The following is a 13344-nucleotide window of genomic DNA, read 5'->3' on the forward strand; positions in this document are numbered from 1 at the left end:
AACACCTGTTTAAGATGGTGCTGTTTAAACCTAAAGGAAGCTTCAGGGATATGAAAAAGCAACCCATGGGAGAAACAGAGGAAAGAACATTCCAGGTGGATATAATAGCATACACACGAGACAGGAAAGACTATTTAAGGAACTACATTTATCCATTTCTCTACTCATTCAACAAATATTTATCAAAGCCTACTATGCCATAAACTCTAATCTAACTGCTACAGATTTAGTAATGAATGGAACAGATACAATGTACTTGTAGATAAATGATTGGAACTTATTTTAATATGGGTGATTGGGAATGGGGATAGGGAGCAAATATAAAGAGGTTTTTTTTTAAAAAAAAAAAAAAAGATTTTATTTATTCATGAGGGACACAGAGAGGGAAAAGCAGGCTCCATGCAGGAAGCCTGATGTGGGACTCGATCCTGGAACTCCAGGATCATGCCCTGAGCCAAAGGCAGATGCTTAACTCCTGAGCCACCCAGGTGTCCCTAAAGAAGGTTTTTAGCAGCCAAGAGGATACTTGGTCAAAATAGACAAAGAGGGGATCCAAGAAAGGCATCCTGGAGCAAAGTCCTGAAGGATGAGTAGGAGCTACCTAGGCAAAGGAGGTAGGAAGAAGGGAAGGTGGGGAAGAAGGAGAAACATGCAAGGAGAAGCATGAGAGGTGAATGAGAACAAGGCTTCTAGTGCATGAGAAGAATGTGACAATGCAGAATAGACCATAATTCAGGAGACCAAAAAGGGTACAAAAGTGGGGTGGTAAAAACCCTCAGATGATAGGTGTGTTAAGGGGAAAATAGTAAGACTGTTTCCCCAATAGGAGTAAAGGATTTGGTTTGGGGAAACAGAGGAGGTAAAGATGTAAAGCTATATGAAGAGGGAAACGATGCTACCATAATTATTGTCACTCAACGAAAGAACAATATTTACTAACACTTCCTTGGTGCTAGCTCTGTATCAACCAAATGAAGTAGGTTCTGTTATCATCCTATTTTGGAAATGAAGAAATAGGCCAAGAAAAAGTAAGATCACACAAGGTCATAATGCTAGAAAGAAGCAGAGCAAGGATCCAAGACTAGGCAGACCAACTCCAGAACCTGTGCTCTTAAACAAAGTATATCCTGGGTCTGGAAGGAGATACCTCAAGTACCTACTGCAGGGAAGAGATCAGCAAAGGGCTGCTACTAGATTTTAAGCTCTTGTCACTGCAGAGTCCTTGAGTTTTGTATTTAATACTATCTCTCATGTAAGTGCTTACTCTGGACCACATACTGAGATAAGTCTTTGTATTCATTACCTCACTTAATCCTTGTGATAATCTTGTTTTACAGGTGAAGAAACTAAGGTTCTAAGAGGCAAACTAACTTGATAAAGGTCATACAACTAATAAAGGGTAAAGCCAGGATTCACATTAGTCTCAGATTGAGATGTCCATGCTCTTCACCACTCTACTATAGCTCAGTATTAAAGATATTTGTAGTTTAGGAGGCCCTAAGAGTACACTGAATTTGTCATTGGGAAGACAGACTTGGAGTGTGGAAGGGACTTGGTCAAGGTTGCAGAGCAGATAGTAAAGATAAGACCAGGGCACGTCTATCCTGACATCTGGTGGATCTCTGCACTAGAATATAAAACTCTGTGTAGTACGTAGGTGTCATCTGCTGTGTTTCTTTTGGTATTAGACTCCGACATCTTTGACATCACTGGACTCTCTCAAGAATCGTTCATATATAGCTACAGACACCTGACCCAACAGGGCCCCGACAATGAGGCCAATGTTGAGAGGCTGATCCAGTCTATCCAGGAGGTTTTTAATGGTGAGCTACAGGTATGTACAAGGAGTCTTACCGAGTCAGCCAACATATTCATTTCAAATATTTTAACAAATATTTAAACATTCGATATTGCTTTATCATATAACTAACTGGTATTATAGACTATAATATAAATTTGTTTATATTTTTATAATAAACATTTATATACACTTATATAGTATATTTATATTTATAAAAACTATAGAGGAAAAAAAAAACTATAGGGGAATCCCTGGGTGGCTCAGTGGTTTAGCGCCTGCCTTCAGCCCAGGGGCTGATCCTGGAGACCCAGGATAAGTCCCACATCGGGCTTCCTGCATGGAGCCTGCTTCTCCCTCTGCCTATGTCTCTGCCTCTCCCCCCAACCCTTTCTCTCATGAATAAATAAATAAAATCTTTAAAAAATGCTTAAAAACTATAAAACTCCTATTAAAATAAGGAAAAGAAAAAGAAAAATGAATCTTCTCATATCCACTCTCCTGAGATAACTAATGTTAACATTTTGGCATATATTTTTTCAGACTTTTTCTTCTGTACATACAAATGCATGTAATTATAGAAAAATAAACATCTGAGATGGTGGGAGGAAAAAAGTTTTCTAGGTGAATAGGTATAGATCTATATTACCCTACTTTAAACATTTTATTTATTTATTCATAGAGACACAGAGAGAGAGGCAGAGACACAGGCAGAGGGAGAAGCAGGCTCCATGCAGGGAGCTTGATGTGGGACTCGATCCCGGGTCTCCGGGATCACGCTCCGAGCTGGAGGCGGCGCCAAACCCGCTGAGCCACCAGGGCTGCCCTATATTACCCTACTTTAATACAATAGTTTGTTTAGCAAAACATTCATTCATTCATTTACTCTGTGAAAGCAAGTAACAGAAGAATTTATCTTAGCCTGGGGGCAAGGGAAGCATTTCTGAGGAAGGAACGCTTGATATCAGATCTGAGGAATGGATGGGAGAAACTAAGGGAAGTTAGAACTGGAGAAACTATTCCAGAAATAGGACATATTATGTTTAACAACCTTGAGGCAGAAAGGAGCAGAGCTATTTGATGAACTCACAGAAGCCTGGTATGTTTAAATGATAGTGTCAGAGATGTCTGTCCTTTGTCAAGCGACACTTGGGTTGTTTCCATATCTTAGTTATTGTGAATAATGTTGCAGTGAATATGAGAGTGCACAGATCTCTTTGAGATCCAGATTTCATTTCCTTTGGATATATATACACAGATGTTTATAGTTTGGGGGAAATTCATGAAGCCTTACATTTTCTCTATGTATGATGGTAATAATTTTTTTTTTTTTCAAAAAACACCTAAAGCCAGAATGTTAGTCTATCACTTTTGACTCAGACTTTTCTTTACACTTCACATCAGCAGGGCTTTATAAAGCATTTCTTTGTAATTAATAAGGGGCTGGGATTGCTGCAGTTAATTGAAAAAAAGAAAATCCATTCCCTGCCTTGACCTGAATCCACCATCAGGCAGGAAAAAAGAAGGTAGTTTTGTCAGAGTATCACAAATACTATGTTAGCAATATACACATGTGCTTTGTGAATACTCTTAGGAAGGGTACCCGTTGCTGCTTCTGGAGAAAATGCATTTTCCTAGTCTTAAAGAATGTGTAGAGTTTAGTCAGTAAACAAAATAAGTATAGAAAATTCAGAAGGTAAAAAGGCCCAGAACCGAGAAAGGGCAGTATAAAAGTTAATATGTCTAAGGCTCAGAATGTTGCAGGGCAAGGCAGGAGATGAATTTAAAGAGGTTAGCTGGAGTCACATTGGGAGGGCCTTGACCTCCATGGGTGCAACTGAAATATATTTTGATAGAGAGTTACCTGATCAAGTTTGCACTAAATAAAGATGAATCTGGTGATAGCTGGAGGAATAGTTTGGAGGGGGTCAAAACTGGAGCAGGGAATCTCCATGTTGGATTATTATAGTAATGTAGAGAAAGAATTAGGGTATGAAGTCAGCTTCTGGCTGTATGTATTGCTACTTGCTGTCCAGAGAGCTTATACCTGTTTATACTAGATACAGGCTGGTGGAGAAAGATGAGAAGAAATTTTCTCGAGATTGTGGAATTATTATTATTATTTTTTAAAGATTTTATTTATTCATGAGAGACAGAGAGGCAGAGACACAGGCAGAGGGAGAAGCAGGCTCCATGCAGGGAGCCCGATGTGGTACTGGATCCTGGATCCCAGGATCACGCCCTGGGCCAAATGCAGACGCTCAGGTGCTGAGCCACCCAGGTGTCCCAAGATTGTGGAATTATTGATGTCTTTTATTGTCTTCATATGTTTTTTTCAGTTTCTATGATAAATAGATATTGTTTTTATAATCAGAAAAAGAGTAATACAAAAGATTTCATTCTTCAAATAAAAACTTGCATTTTATTTTATTTTGTTTTATTTTATTTTATTTTAAAGATTTTTATTCGGGATCCCTGGGTGGCGCAGCGGTTTGGCGCCTGCCTTTGGCCCAGGGCGCGATGCTGGAGACCCGGGATCGAATCCCACGTCGGGCTCCCGGTGCATGGAGCCTGCTTTTCCCTCTGCCTGTGACTCTGCCTCTCTCTCTCTCTGTGACTATCATAAATAAATAAATAAATAAATAAATAAATAAATAAATAAAGATTTTTATTCATTCATGAGAGACACAGAGAGAGAGAAGCGGAGACACAGGCAAAAGGAGAAACAGGCTCCATGCAGGAGGCCTGATATGGGACTCCATCCTGGGACCCTGGGATCACACCCTGAGCCAAAGGCAGACGCTCAACCTCTGAGCCACCCAGGCATCCCAAGAACTTGCATTTTAATAGGGAACTTTAAAGACTCAAAATAATCTTTAATGATATCAAGAGACCTAGAATGACAGTATCAAAGCTCATCTTTAGGAAGTTTAATCAGACAGCAGTATATAAATAGGATGGGTAGTGGGGGAAGCAAAGACTAAAGGTGGGAGAGCCATCATGTAGCAGTTAGTAACCTAGCATTTAATCTAGCTGAGAGGAAAAACAAAGTTGCAAACAGGTAGGTCAAGTAGATGAGGAATTCCATTCCCCTGTAATTTATTCACTCCTTTTAATAAAAAACTGATACTAGATTGAATGAGATGTCAGATGTTTGTAATATTACAGGAAAGTTCTTAAAAGCTCTCTAAATTATCAAATGAGATTATAATATATAATTGTGTTTTTTCATTTTTCCACAAATTCAGAGTGAATTTGAGAAGCTGACATTCCTAAGATCTTTGTCCTCTCTCAGCCAAACCTTACCTTACGATGAAACCACAGAATCATTCATTCACAGCCACATAACAGACATTGTGCATGTGCTAAATGTAAGTATTGTAACCTTATCACAAATGATCAGGACCACACAAACTCAATGACTTGACTAACAAATGTTTTAGTGGCTTCCTATATATTGTCAGTTCCTTTGGCCTCTTCTCCTAGCAGTATCTGTGCATGGAGGAGAAATACGCAGGAGTACTCCACAAATATAATCACCTTTGAAAAAAAACTAAAAGATGAGTAGAAAGGAAAAGAAATAGCATTTAAATTTCTCAGTGAGAACAATGCTGCATTCTCATTAATGAATCCATAGTTGTGAGGCAAACTATATAATCCAGTGCCTGAATTCAGGTGCCAGTTCTGCCTCTTTCCAGCTGTGTGACTTTGGGAAGCTATGTAACTTCTCAGTGCCTCTGCTTCCTCATCTACAAAATAAGAATATCTGTATCCTTCACAGAGCTATTGAGATAAGATATAAAAGTAATAACAATAAGTAATAATAAAAAGAAATAAGAAATAAACGTAAGCCATGGAGCATGATACCTGACACATATTTTACATAAAGGAACATGGTTATATTCTGGTTTTTTTTTAAGATTTTATTTATTCATGAGAGACACAGAGAGAGAGAGAGAGAGGGAGAGAGAGAGAGGCAGAGACATAGGCAGAGGGAGAAGCAGGTTCCATGCAGGGAGACTGATGTGGGACTCGATCCCAGGACTCCAGGATCACACGCTGAGCCAAAGGCAGGCACCTAACTGCTGAGCCACCTGTTTATATTCTTTTTATTGTTATATTTGTACTTAACTCCAGCCCCACTCTGCCATGATCTCATTCATTCATTGTCTTATAAAGTGCCTGACTGTTCCAGGCAGTGTCTGGGAATTGAGCCTACAAAGATAAGATAGGATCCCTGTTCCTGAAGCCAGGCAAGATGTAGTCAAGGGTCACAGGGACTATGACAAGTTTAAACAGCTGTAGTGAAAGTACAGAGGAGTGAGTGAGAAGTTGATTCCATGTAAAAAGATCCAGAAGGGCTTTAAAAAGGATGTGATACATTTAAGCAGTGTTTAATTTTCTGATGCTTTCATTTTCTCACCTGTAAAATATCCCCTTCAGTTTCTCTGAAGCTCTAAAATCCTGAATCTGAGATTTCTTAGACACTCCAAGAAAATGAGCAGTTTTTTTCAGCCCACAGGTCCATAAGACTGATTAGACTGATGATTAGTTTTCAGAATTGAAGGCTAACCAGCTAACAGATTTGTTAAGCAATAGGCAATTATTAAGGATCTTCTCTATCTAGAACACTGTGGTGCTTCAATAAAGAATACAAATTTCATGGAAGTGTTAATGCTTGCCCTCTCAAGAGTTTATAATCTATTTGGAAGTGACCATACCTCATAAATAGGTTGAGAACTGATGCAAATAATGTATCAAGAAGAACAGGATGATGTGCAGATTTAAGAACAAATACAGCTCTCTACTTGGCAACACTCCATGGAAAGAGGGATATAGGCAGCCATAGTACCCAACCAAATGTTGTGACTCCAAAATCTCACTTCCACAATAATTGGCAGCAGTGGGTTGCCACCTGGTTCAACCAGCCAGCTCAGAGGATCCACAAATACAAGTCCCAAACACCAAATGTACACTGAATTTACCCATACTCTGCATTTAAATCTGTCCAGCCAGGAGTAAAATACCCACTGTCTGGTAGCAACCAAAACTGGAGCTAGCAAGAGTTACAGCCTAGAAGAGTTAAAGGTAGTTGGTGTCCATGAGAGAATTGCACAGATCGTTACATCACTGGACAAGTCTACAAAATCCCTGTGAGCCCCCGTATAGAGAGTATAGCTCCCAACAACCAAGAGAAGAGGCACTTCTGCTGAGTAACTTACAAGGAGGGGAAAGCAGGGCAATTATAAGGAAAGAAGAATTATAAGGCATTTGCCTGTCTTCTCATGACCTATGCCAACACATGCCTCCTTAGTATCCAAATTTAAAGAACCAAAAAAGCTATGAACAGAATATGTAAAGGAAGGGGAAAATATCTGTTATGACACTCCACCAAAGAAGATTTATAAATAAGAGTATGAAAGATGCTCCATGATAGTGATTAGGGAATGCAAATTAAAACCACAATGAGATTCAACTATACACCCACTAGAACGTTCATTAAACACTTTCCATAAGACCCAGCAATTCTATTCATAGGTAAAATGAAGCATATGTCAAATAAAACATGTATATAAATGTCTATAGAAACTCCATATAATAGCTAAACACTGGAAACAACCTAGATGTCCATCAGCAGCTGAATGGATAAACAAATTGTATCTCCTTACAACAGAATACTACCCAGCAATGAAAAGGAATGAACAGGGACACCTGGGTGGCTCAGTCAATTAAGTGTCCGACTCATGATTTTAGCTCACGTCATGATCTCAGAGTCATGAGATCGAGCCCCTACATGAGGCTCTGCACTGAGCATGGAGCCTGCTTAAGATTCTCTCCCCCTCCCTCTGCATCCCCCTCCTTGCTTACGTGTGCATGTGCACACGTGCACACACTCCCTCTCTCTTAAAAAAACAAAAAGGAATAAACTAGGGACTCTTGGGTGGCTGTCAGTTTAGCATCTGCCTTCAGCTCAGGTCACAGTCCCAGCATCCTTGCATCAGCCTTCCTGCTCAGCAAATAGCCTACTTTACCCTCTCCCTCTGCTTCTCCCCTTGCCCCCACCCAACCGCTGGCTCATATTCTCACTCTGTCAAATAAGTATAATCTTTAAAAAAAAAAAAAAAAGGAATCGGGCACCTGGGTGGCTCTGTTGGTTAAGCATCTGCCCTGAACTCAGGTCATGGTCCCAGGATCCTGGGATTTGTCCACATTGGACTCCCTGCTCAGTGGGGAGTCTGCTTCTCTCTCTGCCCTTCCCCCCTGCTTGTGATCTCTCTCTCAAATAAATAAAATCTTTTTAAAAAAGAGTTAAAAAGATAAAGAAAAAGGGATGAACTATTGACACATGCTACAACTTGAATCTCAATGCTGTGTGAAAGAAACCAGACGAAGATATATGTCATATGATTCTATTTATATAAAATTCTGGAAAATGCAAACTTATCTAAAGTGACATCAGATCAGTAGTTACCTGAAAATAGGGGTAGAATGGGGAGGAACAGGAGTGAGAAATTACAAAGTTCGCACAAAAAAAAACTTTTGGGAGTATGTTCATTATCTTGGTTGTGGTGATGGTGTTTCATGGACATATACGTAAGTCAAAAATCATCATACCGTACACTTTAAAATATGTGCAGTTTATCTTGTGTCTTTTACCTCAAAGTCAAAAAAGCTGTAAAAATTCCATTGAGAACTTTAATAAGAAAAAAATGCAATGGCAACTAGGATACAGAGTAAAGATGACAAGATTGGCATGAAATTAATCCAGATAGATCTCCTGATCTAAGCTTCAAAAGATGTGAGGGATAGGGAAGATAGAAGGGACAAGTGGGTAGAGCTGATTGGCAGATTACTACGTGGCCAGGTCAAGGCAGAATGACAGTGGAGGTGCTTTTTAGATGCTGTTGGGGTCCAACAGCAGACAGGGGCCTTAAAATCTGCTATACTAGAATTCTAACGGAGTCAGACATGTGCTTTAGTACCTGTTAATTCTCCTCTGCCAGCTTGGGGGCCCACCCTAATTCTGTACCTAGGGTCCTCCACAAAATCCTACTACTATGTTGTTGTTTGGTAAATAAAGGTACACTTAGCATGGAACAGGCACTGGGTTATTTATGCAGCAAGGCAGGCAATGGATAAGAATGACGTTTCCGAAAGATTCTTCAGTGGTGTAGATAATAAATGCTGAAGGATTTCAAAGGATGGACAGTTAACAGTAGACTGAACTAACATGAAAAGACTGCCCAGTTGTGGTGTTGAGAGTTTGAGCTCCCTGAAGCAGAACGATGAAGAAGAAAGGGAGCTATTTTAGTAATTAGAAGACACAATTTCTAGTTCCAGTGCAGTCAAGCCCGACCTGTGTGATCTTAGACAAATCACTTAGCTTCTCTGAACCTCTAAGTCCACCTGGAAAATGGAGATAGTAATCTATGTCTGGCTTTCATTAAGGCCTTTGAGACAAAATGTCTCATTTTTGTTAATATTGGTTAAGATTATTCTTGGAGAAAACAATAAAAATCAACTCTGGCTTACCTAAGCTTAAAAAAAGGGCGGGGCGGGGGGAATATCTCCCTTAGAATCTAAGAAGAGAGCAGCTCCGGTGGCTCAGCGGTTTAGCGCCTGCCTTCAGCCCAGGGCGTGATCTCTGGAGACCCAGGATCGAGTCCCACGTCAGGGTCCCTGCATGGAGCCTGCTTCTCCCTCTGCCTGTATCTCTCCTCTCTCTCTCTCTCTCTCTGTGTGTGTGTGTGTGTGTGTCTCTCATGAATAAATAAATAAAATCTTCAAGAAAAAAAAAAAAGAAGCTAAGGAAGAGGTTTAACAGTCAAGCCTCCAGAAGAGTATGTTCTAGGACAACTCCTGGGGTTTCGAAAGCAAGGGTAGCTCTCCTATCATGCTGACTCAAACCTCTAACAGCTCCCAGTCTGTGTCTGTCACTCAGAAATTCCAGGTTCTGGAAGAAAGAATCTGATTGGCCCAGACTGGGTCTGTTCTCCACTCTTTCATCAATTGGGCATGTTTGAGGGCAGCATCAGATAGTAAGGACATGACTTCTGGGCATCCCTCTCTGTATATCCAAGGCCATTCCCAGAGGAGGGATGATTGCTGTGTTCTGGATAGTCATCCCAAGAGGTTCCTACCACACAAATACTTTACAAACAAAAAATAACCTCTCACTTCTATATTCCCCAGAGTTATTAGCATAATTGTGAACAAATAATAAGTCTTTCATACCCAATTGATTGAAACAGGGGATTGCAGGCCTGGCCTGGTGGCTTAGCTAGGAGGCACTGCTTTCATCCACATGTGAGGCCTGTTGCTCTAGGGATGGAGAGTCAGAAACTGCACAGAGCAGGCAGTAGCTATCATCATGATTGACTGGATGTAGGAAATGAATAAAGGAGAAAAAGAAATCATAAGTCCTCTCTTTCACGAGCCCTGGGAAAGAGCACTATTGACAGGAAGGTTGGGAAGGTATGTCCTTTGGAAGGGGAAGGGAATGAACTCACATTTAACAGCAAATGAGGTTATAGCTATGTTCTTAGTGATAATGTTCATAGATAACTAGATTTGAGTGAGTAGCCCTGGGAGACTGAAGGCAGAGTGTTATGCTTTCTCCCTTCCAGACTAAAAAGCCATAAGATTAAGTGAGCTCTTTGAGGAAATAAGAAAGAACATCAGGCTACCAGCAAGATCTAACCAGGGTTGGAAAGTGAGAAGGGAAAGAGAAAAGTTGGAAGGGGCAAGAAAGAGAACACCATACTATTTATTGAGCACTGCCTCCTGGACAGTAAGTTCCTAATGAGTCTTTTTGGTGGCAGGTAACAGAAATTCACTAGAGGCAGCTGAAACACAAAAGGGGAGATTTGTTGTTAGGATGAGTGAGTGTTCCCAGAATCTTGTACAGGAAGAGCCACATGCTCCAAGAAAAAAATGAAACCAGAAAAAAACATTAAAAAAAAAAAAAAAAAAAAAAAGCTTTCACATACTCAGAACTTTATCTCCATCTCTCATTTTTGCTCCTTTGTATACATTTTCATTTTTCTCTCTCTCCTTCACCTCTCTTCCCAAAAATTAGCTCTATTACCTTGTCCACAGGGCACAGTGCTCCCAAATTTTAAATTTTCTATTTTTAGTAGGCCAGCCAGACTGAGATTGAAGCTCTTGGTCTCTATTCCAGAGTGCTGAGAAAAAAATCTAATTGGCCTTGATGCCTACTCCTGTCTGGATAAGCTGTGGTTAATGGGACAGAATGACTTAACAGAAACATGGCTGTGAAGTGCTCATTCCTGTGACCCACAGGCATTTTCCAGAGAGACTGGGTAGACAATCCAGTAGGGCTTCCACTACAACCATTAACGTTTACTATTTGTATCAACTCCCTGAGATTTATCTCTTTTCCCCCCATACAGATCAGGGAACTCAGGCACAGGGAAGTAAAATAATATATTCAGGGTCACACAGAGAGTGAGTGGCAGAGCCAGTGCCCCATGCCAGGTGCTGTCTAGCTCCAAAGCCTCTGATTTTTCCTCTCTGTCACTCTGCAGATTTTCTCAGCAAAGCAAGGCAGTTTTCCCTCTGCCACTTTGGAATTTAGACAGCTATTCCTTTCCTAGGACAAGTAACATAATATTAGGCACTGCAGTTGACATAACTGCTTAGTAGAGGGAAGAGTTAGGATGCCTAAATTGAAAATAATCCCAGGTAGTAAAAATAAGGAGTAACAGACACTAACAGGACTACTAGGAATCATGAATTAGCTCATTAGTATTCACAACCACCCTATGATGGCAAATAGTACTGTTACCTCATTTTACAGATGAGGAAACTGAAGTACAGGGAGGGCAAATAGGTAAATAACTTGTGTCCCCTCAAACAGCTAGTAAGAGGCAGAAGTGGCCTCAGACTCTGGCTCCAGAGAATAAACTCCTAGCATGGCCACTGTCCTGCTGCTGGTCCTGGGAAGCCAAGGAGCAGGATCTGATCAAGTCCCTACAGTGGTTCTTGCAGGCCCCCTACCTCTCTGATCATCTGGTCCAAGGACTTGGCACACTCTTGACTCTTTTAAACTTTTTGCCCTTTCATTGCAGATGCTGATAGAAGAGGAGCCTCTGCATTCTCTCTTCAGCTCTGTGCGCCAAGAGGTTTTTATCACCATTGCTAACCTCAGGTGATGCCCACATGCTCCCTGCCCCCTACACATGTCCTGGTTTCTCATTCAGGGCCAATACCAGAGCCAACTGACATGTTCAATATTTTTAATTTTTGCAAATTATTTATATAGTTAGAAGGGGAAGCCAAATCCATGTTTATGTGTAAGAAGTTTGATTTCATATACACTGCCATCCACATCTGAAAGACCTTATTGGAACCTCTTTGGAGTTAAGTTTTGTTCAGAATATATTCAGTGGAAAGTTACTCTCATGTATGCTTCATGACAGTAGAGTTCCACAGTCCAAAAAATTGAGAAGGGCTCCCTGCTGTTTATCTTTCTTGGAGCTTTGTATTGCACACTAACTTACTAAAGGTCCCAAGAAATCCTGTAGTTAAAAACTTTTTTAACATAGTTCAACCCACCATTTCCCAAATTAACAAACGTTCAGTAGAGTATCCTTTGGAAAATCATGGTTTACTGTATTAGACGGTAGCAGGCTTTCCTCCGTGGTCGAACTGGAGGAAACCCTGGATGTCACTGCGGTAACCTCTGGGGAAGGCGGGAAAGGAACAGGGGAGAAGGATAGAGGCTCTGAGCCCTGAAACTTTTCCTCCAGCCTTTTGTGAGATTTGTCTAAAAAGGCTAACAAGCATGCCCTTTGTCTCTTCCATCAGAATTATATACCAGTTAGACCACCCTTTCCTCTTGGGTAACTTTGATCCCTGCTTACCAATGTCAAATCAAACTCTTCCCAGCTTACTATTCCCAAACTGTCTTTTTTTAGTTACCAAGATATCCATTTGCTATTTGGCTCTGAAGATCGAGCTGATTTGTTCAGTCTTATCACAAAAAGTATAATCGCTCTGCCCTCTGTAGAGACTCTTATCCAGCTGCAGGAAATCATGCCAAGTGGGTCCTACAACACAGAGGTAACTCCTGCTTTGGTTTAATAACTTCCTGTCATCCACAGGGTCAGCTGTTCATGGCCCTTTTGAAGAGTGCATTTGATTTTTTGGAACTAGCCAAAAATAATTTCAGCCAACTCTGGTGAATAAAATAAGCAGTTAAATTAAATAGTTTTTATCCCCCTCTTTATTTTTTCTTTTCTTTTTTTAAATTAATTAATTTGTTTTAGGGAGAGAGCCAGTGAGTCTCGATTTCACTACCATGAGATCATGACCTCAGCTGAAACCAAGAGTCGGATGCCCACCCAGGCACCCCTCTCTCTCTGTATTATTTTTTATTTTTATTTATTTATTTTTAAATTTTATTTATTTATTCATGATAGACAGAGAGAGAGAGAGAGGCAGAGACACAGGCAGAGGGAGAAGCAGGCTCGATGCAGGGAGCCCGACGTGGGACTCAATCCCAGGTCTCCAGGATCAGGCCC

At 40.6% G+C, this 13344-nt stretch overlaps 1 protein-coding gene across 31 annotated transcripts in view; it reads left to right on the forward strand.

Annotated features, from left to right (window-relative positions):
• Nucleotides 1-13344, forward strand: part of MROH8 (maestro heat like repeat family member 8) — a 58640-nt gene that overhangs the window by 7185 nt on the left and 38111 nt on the right. For 25 of the 31 annotated variants that reach the window (XR_011996918.1, XR_003236704.2, XR_003236705.2 and 22 more), the window contains exons 3-6: nt 1689-1834; nt 5047-5169; nt 11890-11969; nt 12739-12883. Coding sequence is in view for 23 of the 31 variants with exons in the window: in XM_072735914.1 (XP_072592015.1) it covers nt 1689-1834; nt 5047-5169; nt 11890-11969; nt 12739-12883 (494 nt within the window). In the remaining 8 variants the exon portion in view is untranslated. The remainder of the gene's footprint in view (nt 1-1688; nt 1835-5046; nt 5170-11889; nt 11970-12738; nt 12884-13344) is intronic. The other 6 variants (XM_072735908.1, XM_072735905.1, XM_072735915.1 and 3 more) reach the window with 2 other exon arrangements.

The sequence above is a fragment of the Vulpes vulpes genome, chromosome 14, assembly GCF_048418805.1.
Source record: "Vulpes vulpes isolate BD-2025 chromosome 14, VulVul3, whole genome shotgun sequence".
NCBI classification, from domain to species: domain Eukaryota; kingdom Metazoa; phylum Chordata; class Mammalia; order Carnivora; family Canidae; genus Vulpes; species Vulpes vulpes.